The sequence below is a fragment of the Orcinus orca genome, chromosome 15 (genome assembly GCF_937001465.1).
Source record: "Orcinus orca chromosome 15, mOrcOrc1.1, whole genome shotgun sequence".
Taxonomy (NCBI): Eukaryota; Metazoa; Chordata; class Mammalia; order Artiodactyla; family Delphinidae; genus Orcinus; species Orcinus orca.
Genome location: NC_064573.1, coordinates 12,328,015 through 12,344,059, shown reverse-complemented (window position 1 = coordinate 12,344,059; position 16,045 = coordinate 12,328,015). Strand labels below are relative to the sequence as shown.

The window sequence follows — 16,045 nt, the reverse complement described above, 5'->3', positions numbered from 1 at the left end:
ATGCTTTTCCTCTGCTCCTAACAATTTCGGCACTGGGTGAGGGCTGGACGCCACTGGGGGCTACAGGGCAACTTTCAGGCCCGCAGACCCCCAGCCAGGGTGGGTGGGTTTCTAAAGGCCTCCGCGGTCGCCTAGCAGCCAATCTTAGATGTTCGCACCTTCTCGAGTTATCTATACATACACAAACCTATATATTACACATACATATGTACACATTTTTTATAAAAAATTCACCAGGATGAATAGCTCCCAGGAGAAAAGCACATAGGGCAAACAAGTTGCACGTGTTTATTTTTATCTCTAAGAGTCTGACAAATAAAGTGCCAGGAAAAAATTAGCACGGCGGCTCACCTAATAGGACTCAAGTACAAACATATAGGGACACTGGCCTGTTGAGGTCATAGAAACATGACAAGTGAGTACTGCCATGTGTACAAATATGTTCTCACACTATATTTTGTCTTTCCTAGTCTAAAATCAAAGCATTCGTTCTGTGGCAAAATAAGCACGGCAAATTATTTTCATTTCTTCATTTTATCAAATACAATCGGCCAACATGCCAACCTCTTGCATATAGGAATGGGTGCCTGGTACAAATGTCTTATCCAGGCAAGAGGGAATGAAGGAAGGTGGTCCTTCTCGCCTTCCAACTGCTGTAACAAAGTCCCCTTTTATCCATGGCAGTGGCAGGGAGGTGTGCTGGCCTGGAGAGAGACACTGGGTATAGACTGACCTGGATATATGTTTTCACAGAATAGCAGAAGCCCGTGTTAATGCCACACATCATGGTTTAGGGATCTCCTCAGAACCTTGTCCTAACCCCCCAAAATTACTTAAGAGGAATTGAAAGCCTTAGTGCTTGAGACCTAGCATGTCAGTGAGGAAATGAGAGGCCAGAGCTGGAAAAAAGACTGTACTTCTGCAAAGAGGGAGACCAGAAGGAAACAGATATCCCATTCCCAGAAAAAGGAAAGCTGCCTTTTTTTCTCCTTTACTCCACAGAGCCTCACTTTACAGATTCCTCCACACTTAAGTGGCATCTTGACCATAACCAAACATTCTCCAGACAGGTCTGCATTATTCCTTGACTAAGGCTATATATTCCCTAGGAATGTTCTGGATACTCTTTCGATCAAAAGAGTGAAACCGTTCCTCCATTCAGATTGCATGCTTATTAGAGTCCACCCAAAATGTAAGGACAAGTATTCCTTGGAGGTGTGTGACTTAACTATTTGTCTGTGAGTATCGGTGAGCTAGCGGAGGGAGCACTGGTCTGAGTCAGGAGTCCTAGGTGTGAATCTAGAGACCTTCCGATAACCTTCAAAATGTAGGCACTGTGAGCTTTTCACTTCCCAAGACGTCTTCCACTTAGAGCCAATGGATGGTCCTTTTCGTGGTTTTGCCTGGCTGGCTTCTAGCAGTAGGGTGGCACCGGGAAGAGAAAAGAACAAGATGCAGGGAATGGAGATTGTACCAAGGGTCTGAAAGGCCTGTGTTTCCCTTCTTTATTCTCCAATCTGCCAAACAAAAAGCTTTTTATTGCCAGTTTTTGCCACCTACTGGTTGATGTTTAACAGTATCATTCAGAAGGTTCTCTTCATCCATCACCAATATAAATCTTCCCAAAGTTTATGAAATTCAAAAAGGACATTATTCTAACCTGAACATAAATACTAATATTGAATATAGGTATATATCAAATCTTCCCAACTATTAAAATTTTTATTTAAAACAAGGATAGAAATACAGTGTTTACTGAGAGGGAACTGACAACTAATAGGTAAGATGAAAGAGTTAAAAATATAAAACATGACCCCAAACCATTTAGGCAAACTGACGTGAAAATAAATCCATCAACAAAATGAACTGAGTAGGGAGAGTAAAAACAAGCAGATAGCCTGCATAAAAGAAAAAGAAACTGCTTAAAAAATAACATCCCACAGGCCTAGATAAGCAATCCAAAACACTAATTTCCAATTTCAAGTATCTTCTACATTATTGTTTCCAACTTTATTGAGATACAATTGACATAAGTATCTTATATACTACAAACTCTTATGTTAAATAGGGCCATATGCTTTAAGACAGTTTACACATGTTGTTGGCAAACATTATAAAATAATGTTATTATTATAATACTAATTCCCTATTAGCATTAGTTACTAGTAATACTAACAGTAGTACTGTTCCTGACTCATTTCTGCTCCAGAGCCCCTCTTCTGTAAGTGTGATCGCATCCAAGTAATCCACTGTGTGCTCTCAAACCATCCTTGTCCTCATCAGGAAACTCTTTTACCAAATCTAAACCAACAAGCCTTGGTTTAACTGAAAAACCCACCTGGCTAATTTTGGGTGGGTCCTAAGCCTCAAAAAAATGTTTGGAATCATTAAGCAACAACCTTTTTTTTTTTTTTTTGCGATACACGGGCCTCTCACTGTTGTGGCCTCTCCCATTGCAGAGCACAGGCTCTGGACGCACAGGCTCAGCCACCATGGCTCATGGGCCCAGCCGCTCCACGGCATGTGGGGATCTTCCCGGACTGGGAAACGAACCCGTGTCCCCTGTATCGGCAGGCGGACTCTCAACCACTGCACCACCAGGGAAGCCCCAAGCAACAACTTTTGAAACCAAGCAACGAAGTGCAGGGAAGTCATTCTGTTGCGCAAGTTTAACAGCCAGCAAAGAACGTTTACGTGTGGTTTACAAAGGAAAGCACAATAAACTCAGTCGTGGCAATTTTTTCCATTCAAATTAATGACTTGGCATTTAAAGTGAATCAACTGAGATTAGGAACTTGTCTTATACGTTTCAAATGTTTACTGCTCTTGTTGGATTGACATGAATCACCATAGTATTGAGGGGAAACAGGCAAAGAATATACATTCTTATGTTCCATAACTAATGTTTATTCTCTTATACGCTTTAGCACAGAGCACAGTATCTCCCAGACATTAACTGTTGATGAACACATTTAGAAAAACCAAGGTTAATATGTTGTTATCTAGAGCTGCAGTAACAAAGTACCACAAACTGGGTGGCTGAAAGCAGAAATTTATTCTCCCACAGTTCTGGAAGCTCAAAGTCCAAAATCAAGGTGTCAGTAGGGCCATGCTCCTCTGAAGGCTCTGGGGAGAAATCTTGCCTTACCTCTTTCTAGCTTTCGTTGGGGGCTGGCAATCTTTGGCTTGCAGCTGCTTCACTCCGATCTGTACCACCGTCCTCCTGTGGCATTCTCCCTGTGTGTCTGTTTTCTCCTATTTTTATGAGGTCACCAGTCACATTGGATTAAGACCCTAATAACCTCATCTTAACTTGGTTATATCTATGAAGACCTCATTCCCAAATAAGGTCACATCCACAGGTACTGGGGATTAGGACATCAACATCTTTTGAGGACACACAATTCAACCCTTAACAATATGTTTATCTTCTATCTTAATATGTTTTTTTCCAAAGTAATGAGAAATGTTTATTCCAAGGCGCAAGGGCTCAGCAACGCCTGAATTTCAAAGGGAACCATGATCTTTCTAAATATTGCCATTTCATATTTCTGCTCAAAGCTCTTCAGAGGCCGAAATCTCAACTCCTGTGCATGGGATGATGTGGCCCAAGCCTACCCCCTGGACACCCACCCAATCCTTCCACTTTCCCTTCTTGTAGCCACATCACCTCTATGTGCTTTCTGGAATACGCCAAGATCTCGCGTGTCTTTTGCCTTTGCACATCTGCTCATCTCCCTGAAAGGAACCCGACTTTCCTGTGGCAAATTCATACTCATTCCTCAAGGTTTACCTCAACAACTTTCTCCACTGTGAGATCATCCCCGACTATCCTGGGCAGTCCTAGGATTCCACTTATGCCATTAGAAGAGGTTTCGTACGCAGGCTAGGAGCTTCGAAGACAGAAAACTGGTGTGGATCCTGGCTTCATCGCTTTGCAGCCGCGACCCTAACCTAGTTACTTACACCCGCTCTGTGCCTGTGCCCTCATTTATAACATGGGGATATAAAGGTACCACTGGTAGGGTTAGTGGATGATTTAAATGAGTAAAATGCAAAGCACTCACAACAGTGACTAGCACGGGTTACGTTTTCAAATGTTATGATACCTTAATCATAGCTATTGTTGGATCACCATGTAATTTCTGACGTGTGTCTTTCTCCCTAGATTATAAACTATTTGAGGGCAGGGACCATATTTGCCTTCGTGCATTCCCAGCCTAGAATAGTGCCTGGCATTCAAATAATTGTGGCATAAAATTCAGAGGCCTGAAGAAAGGAATGGGGAGTGGTTCCCCTTCCTCTCGTAAGGCTTGTAAGAGCCTTCAGAGGGATGAAGGGGGGAGGGAAATAAGAAATGTAATTGCCACGAGGGAGGGACAGATTGTTTATGCAAAGTCATATCCCTGGCGCCTGGATACCGAGCTCGTCACAGGCACTCAATAAATACATGTTGAAGGAGGAAAAATGGGGTGTATAAAATCAGGAGTGGAACAGAGGTCAGGAAATGTTTCTCTTTTTAAACGTCCAAACATAAAAAATTATAGAAGTGATATCTACGCCATTTACATATATAAGTTGCTCAAATTTAAAGACAGGTTAAGTTTGCCAATCAAGACATCCAAAGCATCTCTTCTCAATGTGACCAAAATTTTTCTATTTAAGGACGGAGAAATAAATATTAAGGCGTGTCCTTTCCCGTATCTCTCTTCTATGCCCTTCAAGAGTCTAGGAGATATTTCATTGTTGGAATATGAAGGTTTAAAGTATGGGAAATCAATTTATTTGTGTATGAAACATAATTACTTAAGAAATTTTATTAAATTCCACATTTCTTACTCTTTGACTCATATATCCCACACTGGAGTCAAACAAACACTGAACACATTTGAAACGAGGGCCCAGAATACGAAATACCGTGAACATATTACTTCCTAAAAAAGTGATATAAATCAAGCCTTGTCAAGTGTTTAAGATGCAAGGTTAGGATAACATTATGAAAGAGGTTTGTGTTTGTTTAAACATCTCTTTAAAAAAATGGACATTTCTAAAAAAGAAGTTTTTGAATCTGTAAAGCGTGTTCCCCATTTATTTCTTGTTGTGATTCAGAAATACAAGATATGAAAATCAGGTTACAATTCTGCCACAAAAGCTTCTAAAGTAGCAAACACAGGTTCTAATATATATCAAAATAGCCATAGGCACTCTTAACAGTTTAAAAATGTCTTTAGAGTTGTCATATCAAGCAAGTGTAAAATATAATAGCTATTACCTCCTCTTCAAAATACCAAATCTGCCATCACTGGTCTGAACTAAACAAGATTTAGTCCAGAATATGGAAGGTTATGGTTAGTAGGTATTTTTTCAAAGCTGAGTCACTAAGAAGATAAGGAAATGAGAAAGATTCAAAACATTTTATGTCAAAAAGTGTGAATCTTTTAAGTGTCCTCAAGTGAGTTAAGACACGTTTAAAGTGGAATATGATGTAATAAATCTGTTGATGATACAATTCAGTAAGAAAAAAAATTATTATGGTATTGACTTCTAGAAAGACAAAGACATACAATTCTTTGCATCTAAGCAACTGTGATCAAAATGCTCTTGTCATCTAAATATTAGAAATGGTCTCTCAAATGTTTACTTCTAAGAATCAACAACATATGGCTTAACAGATCCAAATAGAGACATAATTAAACATATATGTGTTTGTATAAAGGGACCATCACTAACAGCATTTTTAGTTTCTTCTCCTTTCAGGTGTGAAAGTTAAATTTTAAAACATAAAGAACAACTCTCTTGACTTTGTTTTTGTAAAAATAAATGAGAATTGTTTCTACACCTTTTTCAATGATAGAGGGTCCTTGAACATATTTTGGAATTTCTAAGGCTGAGTAACGTTAAGCATTTTAAAATAAATATACTCACAAATACATTATAATAAAACAGTACACCCCAACCTAGCAGAGGCAGACACTTGGAACTGAAACTCACATAATAACCTATGTCTCACACAGAGAGAACCCACATTTCAACAGAATTATGATTGAACTTCTTCTGCCACAAGTAAGACATACCCACTTCTGGGTACAATAGAAAGTGTGGAATCAATGCAATCCTTAAAAAAAAGCCAGTAGTTTCCCTAACAATCTGACTCAGGCTTTCTCTTCTTCCCCTGAGCAAAAAAGCAAGTCGGTATAAAAAAGGTTGTACAAGAATTGAGCCAAAAAGGATAAAAAATAGAATTTGCCTTGTAATATGTTCATGGTTTGGATGAAGCCAGATCGTTATGTGATGCTGCTTAAGTGTCTACAATCCCTCATCCAAAGCCCTTCAGGCCAGATGTGTTTCAGAATTCATCATTTTTTTTTTTTGCATTTAAAAAGGTAGTATGGGGCATATACTGGATATTACAAAACATCTCCACAGAGTCTGGGGCAATCCCTGTAAGTCAAACTCATTGGTATTTCTTCAGACAAAATTAATGAACAGCCCATGGAGTGGCATAAATAAAAACTATAATAATCTCAAGTCAGTTCAAGTCAGGTTTTGCTATCAAATGAATTACGGCACCAAATTTAGGGAGAAAAAAAGGAACACCTCAGTTTTCAAAGCTTTTTGGTTACAAGAATGTAGACCTTTGCCGTCTCTGACAAAGCAGCCCATTCCCTGATACTATAACCTCCACAGATCTGCTCTCATGCCTGAGCTTCATTTGGGTTGGGGATATCTCCCCACCGTGGAACAGGGCATTGCAAATTTGTTAATGCAGTAGGTGACCTGGAGTCACAGTGTTCTCTCTGAGGATACCTTGAGAAATGTATATTGAAATAACTATTGCAAAATAGTTAATTTTATTAAATGAGGCACCACCTGGGACTAGATTTTAATATAGACCTTCAGTAGAAGGTGCCAACATTCGAGAAACATTTATGAGAAAAGAATAAAATTGAGAAGCACCCAGCTATTAATTTGTATCTGTGAATTAGGAGAACACAGCCTTTACTCCCTTTCAGAGACTGCCCGATATGACTCAACGTTGCAGATGATGGCTCTCTAAGGCTGAAAGATTCATGAAACCATTATGGGTTCAAACCACTCCCATAAACTGCAATGAAGTCATCCCAAGCACCTTATATATTAAATAATAATTTCTTCTGTCTTTGTCAGTGTTTGAAAATGTGCCATTCTCATGTCTTTTAAAAAGACACCATGGATTAAAGCCATTAGACATCTTACTTTGTAAAAATTAAGTCATTTTAAAGTCAAGAGTTCAAAAACTCAAAAGCAAAAAAGATTTGCAATAATTTTTAGGTCTTTAATCTTTTGTAGAATTGTATTGTTTTGTACTGTTACCGAAACAACCTTTTGTGTTGTTTTTTTTTAAACAATAAAAAAAAGTTTCTTCTTCAAAAGAGTGGTCTTTTCTCACCAAAAGGAACTGGAAGGTGGTAATGTATAAACTTACTGTGTATGCAGAGGGGAGGGGACACAGCGTTACAATGGAGGTGACTGCCCTCAAGTCGGAGGAACACATACAATGACAGAGCGAAGCAGGTGGCTGTGGCTAAAACTCAACAGAGGCACTTGCTGTGGAAATCCAACCAATGGACAACGGAGCCTGGCATCTTGAAACAAAACTCAGGGGACCAACAGGATTTCCAGGTCTCTACGGTGAGAGTGATGGCTGGGCTTTCTTAACATGTGGTACAGAGAGGATGTTCTCAGGGTCAGTGGGAGAGTCATAGGAAGAACAGGGTGATCATTTTATTTCAAAAACGAGTATCTTCAACATCGGCCTTGTCGTCCTACATTTTTTTTCTTAACGAATAAAACTGAAACATGCTATCATCAGCCTTTCTTAAAAGCTACATATATGCTACGAGGAGACAAAGGTCACGCTTTCTAATTTTTTCATTTGCTTTAATAAATTCATTAATTAATTTAAAAAGTCAAGTCAAAAAAAACTGGTCTTCTCTTTTTTTTTTACAAAAATATTATAGCAGTGTAAGCAAAATTGGGAAGGAAGACATGGGAAGAATAAGACACTACAATGGCATGGGTGAGCTTCAGGTCATCATGGCTATTGAAGAAATTGTAAACTTTTAAGCTTCTAAGATTTGACTTCTCTTCAGAAAACATTTTAGGAGCCTGCCTTTCCCAGTGAATGAAAAATGAACAGTGCCCTAAGCATTTGAGTCTAAAGAAGACAAGAAAGCATTATTTTTTCCGACTGGAAAATATTTATCTCCTTTGTTCCACTGCATTGCCCTCTCCCATCCCCCTTGTAGTTTTATGGGATCAAAGAGAGAGAAGCCACGAGAGTCCACCAGCAACAGAGTAAGTGAGGGACGTTACTATGCACTCAGACACAGCGGCAATGTATAAAATGCATCTGGAATAAAATACACCAAGTTAAAAAGAAAAAAAAGAAAAAAGAAAAGAAAAAGGCCCCAGGAACCCATAAACTGCCTCTCATGAAAGGTTAAAAAAAGTGCTTGGAAAGTACATTTCTGGACTTGATCTCTACCAGGGAAAAAAAAAGAATAAATAGAAAAAAATTTTCAGTGATCACTCTGGAATCCTGTCATTTACCCTGCTCACACGCTATGAATTCCCTTACCATCGCTTCTCCGCCTCGGAGAATCAAGTGGTCTCCTGCTCCCAATTTGCATAGTATTAATAATATTCTCTGGAGTTGAACGTCTATCCCCCTGCTTGCAGCCAGGTTTCTGAAGAGCACTGGTCCAATCTCACAGATTCGAAAGCAAGACACGAATGTCTGCAGGCCAAAAACTGCGTCCCGTTTAGCAGCAAGCTGGTCAAATTATTTAGAAAGTCTTTTTCCAAGGGATAAGAATTAGGCAGTTTTGTCTGCAATTTCAGATTTCGCTCTCTGCATCATGCAGCGACGAACTATACTGTCGAAGCTTCCAAGGTAAAACAAAGCAATCGTACGGAAGAGGCCCATGGTGACTACCTGCAAGACAAAGAGACCTTTGAGCTCATGCAACAGGACGACACAATCATCCATGTCAAGGGATTTTAGGATATGTCTCTGATAAATAGTTTCTAAGACGCATCTTCCAATCTGCTCCAGGGATGAGTACGTATAATGAAAACTTTGTAAGTGCCAGCAGAACACGGAGAACAGAAGTTGTCTGCTCTGAGCCACTGGGCAGCACGGGGCCTGCCAGACAGGTAACGACAAAACATTTGTCCAGTTAATATATGCAAATTATACAAAGAACAAAATAGGGATTCTTAGTAGTCTTGGGGTTCCCTGAGCTAGGGTAGATCCAGCGCAGCACCTCAAGTATACAAGCTACAATCAAGGCCTTTTGGTTTAAGGTTTATGTTCTGATCATAAGAGGCAGACCCTACACTAGGTGCTGAGAGCACTGTGGTGAGAAAGCCCAGGGCCGGCCTCCACCGCGCACTCCGTACCAGGGCAGACAACCAACTGAAAGAGGGCAATTACTATTTCAGGGTTAAGACAGCAATTAACCATATCCATTAATTTTCACTCTTTCCACTAAAGAACTCTCACTACAACACCTGTACGTGGAAATTTTAAAAAGAAATAGTTTCAGATACACAAAGCCTCAAAAAATTTGCCTCCCCAGCACCCTTTTTTTAGGAAGCTACCAGAAGAGGTAAACAGCCAAAGAGAGCGGTGTCAACAAAGAAAGGCAATGTCCTGTGACGCAGAAGGCAGGGGACCCAATACCCAAGAGAGGCAGACGGGTCCCCCAGGATGACCGTGAAGGGGAGGCCGAGGTCAGCTAAGCACCAGACTGGGGGCAGCCACTCCTGACAGGCAGGTCAGAAGGCACCAGGAGGCATTCCTTCCAGTGGTGAAACTGACAGAGTATCTGATATTTCTGAGAGGAGATGAAGACAGTCATTAGGAATAATACACAGAAATAATACATAAAAAAGGCCAACAATAGTTTCAGGGAAAACAAAAGGTTGTATAAGAAAGGAAAATTAGTTATGTGCATTACATAGCTCAGCTGTGAAGAGCATTTAAATAGCCCTAAGGATGGTTATCTCAATACAGATCTAACCAAAATCACAATATCACTAAAAAGGGAGGGTGGGGATGGAGGAGAGGCGGGTGTGAGCAGGTGGGACAGGGTGGAAAAAGGAGAGCTCCATCGTCATCCTTCAGAGCAGAGCTAGTACCTGATCCCGAACTGAGAAATCAAGTGGAAGCGGCCACGTAAGTATCTGCCTAGAGATAAGGAGGTGAAGGTCAGAAGGTCCAGCTAAGAGGACAGCCTGACTGCTCCTGAGAAAGGTGAAACGCGGGATATGGGGTGAGGGTTTGCTGTTTCTCATAATGAGTCTTAAAAACAATTTGATTCTCTGAAGTGTGCGCAAGGATAATTTTGAAAAATGTAAAAACCAAAGGGAAGCTGGAAAAGGAAAACTCTGGAGACAGTAAAAAGATCAAGGGTTGCCAGGGGTTCAGAAGGGGGGTGGGGGATGAACAGGTGGACATAGGGGAACGTCAGGGCAGTGAATAGCCTGTATGACACTGCAATGGTGGACACATGTCGTTCTACATTTGTCAAAACCCACAGGATGGATGGATAACGCCATGAATAAACCCTAGTGCAAAGTATGCACTTCAGTTGGTAATAATGTATCAATACTGGCTCATCAACTGTAACAGTGCGGCCACAGTAAGGCAAGATGTTAATAATAGGGAGGGGGGAGGGAAAGAGAGGGTCTGCAGCAACTCACTAATTCCCGCTCACATTTTTTACAACCCTAAAACTGCTCTAAAAAATAAAGTCAGGGCTTCCCTGGTGGCACAGTGGTTGGGAGTCCGCCTGCCGATGCAGGGGACACGGGTTCGTGACCCGGTCCAGGAAGATCCCACATGCCGCGGAGTGGCTGGGCCCGTGAGCCATGGCCACTGAGCCTGCGCGTCCGGAGCCTGTGCTCCGCAACGGGAGAGGCCACAGCAGTGAGAGGCCCGCGTACCGCAAAATAAATAAATAAATGAAGTCAAATTTTGTTTTTTTAACTTAAGGGAATGAAAAAAAAAAAACACACACAAAAAAGCAATTATACTACAGCATAATCAGAGGCTAAAATAGGGGTGAGTCCAAGGCATTTCACCCAGTCATGGAAATTTCTGGAAAAAGCAACGTTTAAGGTGAGGCCTTGAAGGAAGGTTGGAAGTTGGTCAAAGGAAAGTGGGGATGGAGGGACAATGACAAAGTGGCAGAAAGAAGAGGAGGGGCAAGAGGAGAAGGAAGAGGGGGTGACAGGGCCGGAGGTCAGAGGGCCGCGCCACAGGGGCTGGGAGTCTGTGTCCTGTGCATCCGTGCCAGCCGGTGATGCCAGGTGAGAATGCAGACCCTGGGCTGCTGGGTCTCCAAGAAAAGTCCAAAATCTCGACTTTGAACGTAAATCTAATTTTGAAACTATTCTATTTCCACACGCAGGCTCATACCAGATGGACCAAACAGAACGTTTCACAGGCGCGTGGCTCCCCAGTTCACAACCTCTGGCGCACAGAGCCTCAGGCACGGAGTGTCCTGGTCTGAGCTGCACGAGCAGTGACAGGGCCAGGAAAGTGGGCCGACCCAGGAAGAGAGGGCGGGCGGACAGAGCTGCCCCGATGTGAGGGGCAGGAGAAGCTGGGTGGGCGATGACACACCCGTTTCTGGTTGGTCTCGGAAGTGAACGTGAACACTGATCACGGGGGCAGGGAATACAGAACTGCTGACTGAAGGCAGGGGGCAGGATGCTGGGGAAAATACTATAAAGTCTTCCTGTGGACGTGTTGAACTTCAGACGTAAAGTCACAGCCCAGGGAAAACATCTAAAAGAAATGTAGTGGCTCGTCCTTTTTTTCTTTTCCTGGCCGCACGGCACGCGGGATCTTAGTTCCCCGACCGGGGATCGAACCTGCACCCCCTGCAGCGGAAGAGCAGAGTCTTAACCACTAGACAGCCAGGGAAGTCCCTAGCATCTACTCTTAAGAGAGAATCACAGTGAGAAGAGAAGAGGGAGGAAAATCAACACCTAAGTCCCGGGGACTTTCCGTCTGGACGTGGTCGACTGCACATTGACTGCACAGCGACTACACATTTAGCGTACCGCTTTGTCATAAACTGCCCGCTAGTGGGGGCAGCCCCTGCTCAGTGGCCTTCCCACCCCTCCCTGCCCTCCTCCTACCCTCCGTCACCCTCGGCTTGGTCTTTCTAGAGCAAGTCCTCTGTTATAACTCTCATTACGCTGCACTGTACTAGCCTCACCATTCTTATCAGTCTCTCCCTCTAGACTGCAAGCCCCCTGAGGTCAGAGAGGTTGCCTTACCTCTGATGCTCCAGTAGCAAACACGGCACCCGGCTCATCAAGGAGCAGTTAACTTTTGTGTGTGTTCTGGATGAACTATAATTTCCGTGAGGGCAGGGATTGCGTTGAATCCCTGACTTATCTCCCTAAGCTTCTGTGGCCTGACCCACAGGAAATTGTTCCAGTCTAATATTCCAGGACTTTCAGGCAAGTCCACCCCATCCCCCTAGTGACAGAGATTTCCATTTTTCAAACACAGAAGATGAGTGATTCTCAGAGGAGAACCCAGATTAACACCCCAATAGCAGAGACAGTGTTTTCTCTCTATATCCACAGTACCCAGCATGAAAGTCTTCTTCCCAGACTAAATTCCTCAAGTTACAGCTTTAACCTACTTCCTTTTTACTTCTCCCAGGTAAAGGAAGAAAAAAGTTGATACTTCAATAAAAATTCTTCACATCCTCATGTAAAGTTGCTATGTCTTCCTTTAGCCTTTTCTCATTGAGGTTCACTGAGAGGCGCCTGTTGTCTGTCTGTGTGTCCATCGGTCCGGAGGCCTAGGCACAGCTCAGCTCACCTGCTGGAGCCCTTCAGTGATGGAAGTTACCGGAGCCATTCCACAGGTCAGGGACGAGAGCATGTACCCATCTGAGCCGATGGAACTGTTGAAATTTCCTTGCTAAAACAGAAGGAAAAGAAAAGACAGAGGCAATAGTAGCGACATGGGAAGGAATCAACTCAGTCACATTGGAAACAATGACATGTGTCTGTTCACTTCAGGTAGGAGGAGAGGGTAACAAAGCACATGTCGCAGCTCAGAGCCGAATGTGGCCTCAGCAGATGGGCTGGGATGGCTGAACAGCCACTTCTCAAAATGGGGGTCCATGGACCCTGAGCGTCCTGAGACCCTTCCACGAGGACAACACGATTGTCATGATGATACTAAGACGTTAAATGCCTTTTTCACCCAGTGACACTTGCGCTGACAGGCAAAACTGCTGTCTCATTAGCACAGAGCACACTGGTGGTGCCTCTCCACTGCCACACACACTTGCAGTGATATATAAATACACAAAGAAAACAGAAATTGTTTAAATCTCCAAAAAATTTTGAAATGTCAGTTTTGCTTAAAAATGCCCTTGATAAAGCAGTAAAATTAATCGTTTTGTTAAATCTCAACCCTTGAGGACATGTCCTAATATTCTGTGACAAGTCCACATGGAAGGGGACAGATGCCTGGAAGAAGAGCCCTCCTCCACCCGCAGTCAGGAAAGGTCCTGCTTTCTCTGCAGAACACTACTTTTACATGCAAGAACCATGGACTGACAATCTGTGGTTATTCAAACACGGGTATCCGGAAGATACTTGGCAGAAAATGAATGAAAGGACTGTCGCTTCCAGGAAAACTGGCAGCTTTTGTGATCAATATTCAGATCTGAGATTTCAAGGAAAAATTAAGAATTGGGAAAATGTACATCTGCCATTTTGAGACTGTCAGCTTCCCAATACAGAAAGACTTTTATAATAAGATCAGCAGTGATAGTAATGAATGTCATTTTTTTGATAACTCAAGGAATCCATATTTTCCAAATGACTAATGCATAATGTTACAAAACCATGAATGGGTACAAAACATTCGAAGTGCAAGGCAGACCAATGTAACATGTAACAGAGAACAAGAAGTTCATTGATAGAGTTTCAATTTCACATTGCAACTAACCTTTAAGAAACTACTATTCATCCAGTTTAGGTTTTATGTCCCTCCCAAAAAATAAATAAGAACGTGCACAATTCTCTGAGAAGCCTATAACATATTCCTTCCTCTTCCAACTATATGTCTCCTTAAGGCCAGATCTACTTTATATCCTTCATTCAAAATAACATGTTACAGCAGACCGAATGCAGAAGCTATGAGGATCCAGCTGTCCTCTATTAACACAGACATTAAAGAACCAGTGAAATGTAAAACAACACCACCCTTCTCACTAAATTTTGTTTTGAAAAATAATTTTTGTTATAAAAATGCTCATTAAAATATAATGGATTTACCATTGTTATTTTAAATGAATACATATTTTTAAAATGACGCAGTTTCAATTTGTGATACGGCAAATATATAACCCATGGAAATAAAAGTTCTCCGGGGCTGTCGACAACTTTAGAGTCAAGAGATGAAAAAGCGTGAGAACAGCCAGATTAAATGAATCCTGCCAAAATACAAAGAGCTGCTTCGGATCATGAAAAACATGGAGTGTGTTTGCTTTGACTTGAGATAAGCAGGAAAAACAAAGTCCGCCCAATCCGCTGGTGCCCTCTTTCTATGCCTTTGAACACAATCAGGGCAAAGTTCTCCCCACTTCTGCAGATATTTTAATAGCCTTCGATGCTTCCTGTATTCTGCTCGGCTCAGCCTGAACATGCAACGGCACGGACGTTCCTTCCAGGCCAAGGCCCAGCCTCCTGACGCTTCTCGTTCCAATCGTCCCCAAATTTCCTAAATTCAAGGGGTCCTAAGGTTTACAGACATCCCCCGTACATGTATACTTTTCTGCGTGTGGGTTAACGGGAATGTTGCCAAAAAGCTTGCGGCACATACGCTGTCCTACAGAATAGCACCTGGTTTCTAAAAATACCATTTCTGACTCAGAATAAACTCGGTAGCCTGGAAGTGCATTAGCTGAGTTGACAGGATGATGGCCCAGTGGGCTTGTGGTACTTTCTTATTAGTAAACATTTGGGAAAAGGATACTGGGAAGCAGGAAGGTGAAAGAAAAATCCTTCATCAACACATCTGGCAGTAAGACACCTAAAATAATCTAAAACTGAAAATACTGCAGGAAAGAAGAGGACAACATGCCGCACACAGTATATAGTACATACCGTTTACACATCACAGGTTAAGTCTCATTTTCCTTTCAAAGAACCGAAGTTCTCAGACTGATCAATCTGTTCCTAAGATTAAGATATATTACTAGTTTCCAGAACCTACTAATCAACATGGAATCAACAAGGGAAGAAAAGTACAATCTAATATTAGATATGATGAATTTAACTCACCACAAAACCCCAATAATTTATATTTTGAAATAAGCCCTCAGAAAAATATCTTTTTGAAAATACAGTACTGTTAACTATTAATAAAAGGAAACAAGGTTTTTACTTACTATGGCATCTTTAACAATTTGTTTGGCCACTTGTTCTGGTTTGCAAACAGATGTGGTCTCTGAAATAAGACGAGTCTCCAAAGGCTAAAGGTGAAAAAAATAGACATACCATTACTGCCCACCGAGTTAAAAAATAATTTTACAGCCCTCCTCCCCAAATTTATACATAATTCCAGTTTTCTGCCTTTGAACTGATTCCTGTTTTTAGAATTATCTCTATCTAGATTTCAAATCAGTTTACTGATTACTGGTTACTGTACAAAATTCAGCCCAGTAGCTGAAGCAAGACAAGGAGACCCCAGCTACTCTCTGTGGGATGTGTCTCAGTTCCAATGAGGACCATCAGAGCTTAAGTTTAAAAAATGAAAAAAAAATACCTTGCCCTGTCTTTATTTTCATTTTTAAAAAATCTTCTTTGGAGCGACATGCAACACATGTGCTCAAAAATTCTTTAGAAGGGAGTTCCAGTTAGAAGTTTCAAAACTTAAGCCTTAAATGGCATGAAACAATAAATTTTATTTACCATGTAGGCTTGAAAAAATAAAATAAAATAAAAAACAGAACAT

The 16,045-nt window shown here is 41.6% G+C and overlaps 1 protein-coding gene across 1 annotated transcript in view; it reads right to left on the bottom strand.

Annotated features, from left to right (window-relative positions):
- Positions 1 to 5,075: 5,075 nt before the first annotated feature.
- KDSR (3-ketodihydrosphingosine reductase) overlaps positions 5,076 to 16,045 on the bottom strand; it is a 39,048-nt gene continuing 28,078 nt past the window's right edge. Inside the window, exons 8-10 of the mRNA XM_004268068.4 lie at positions 15,480 to 15,563; positions 12,893 to 12,994; positions 5,076 to 8,977 (exon numbers count right to left, since the gene is read on the bottom strand). Coding sequence (XP_004268116.1) covers positions 8,858 to 8,977; positions 12,893 to 12,994; positions 15,480 to 15,563 — 306 coding nt within the window. The 3' untranslated portion in view covers positions 5,076 to 8,857. The remainder of the gene's footprint in view (positions 8,978 to 12,892; positions 12,995 to 15,479; positions 15,564 to 16,045) is intronic.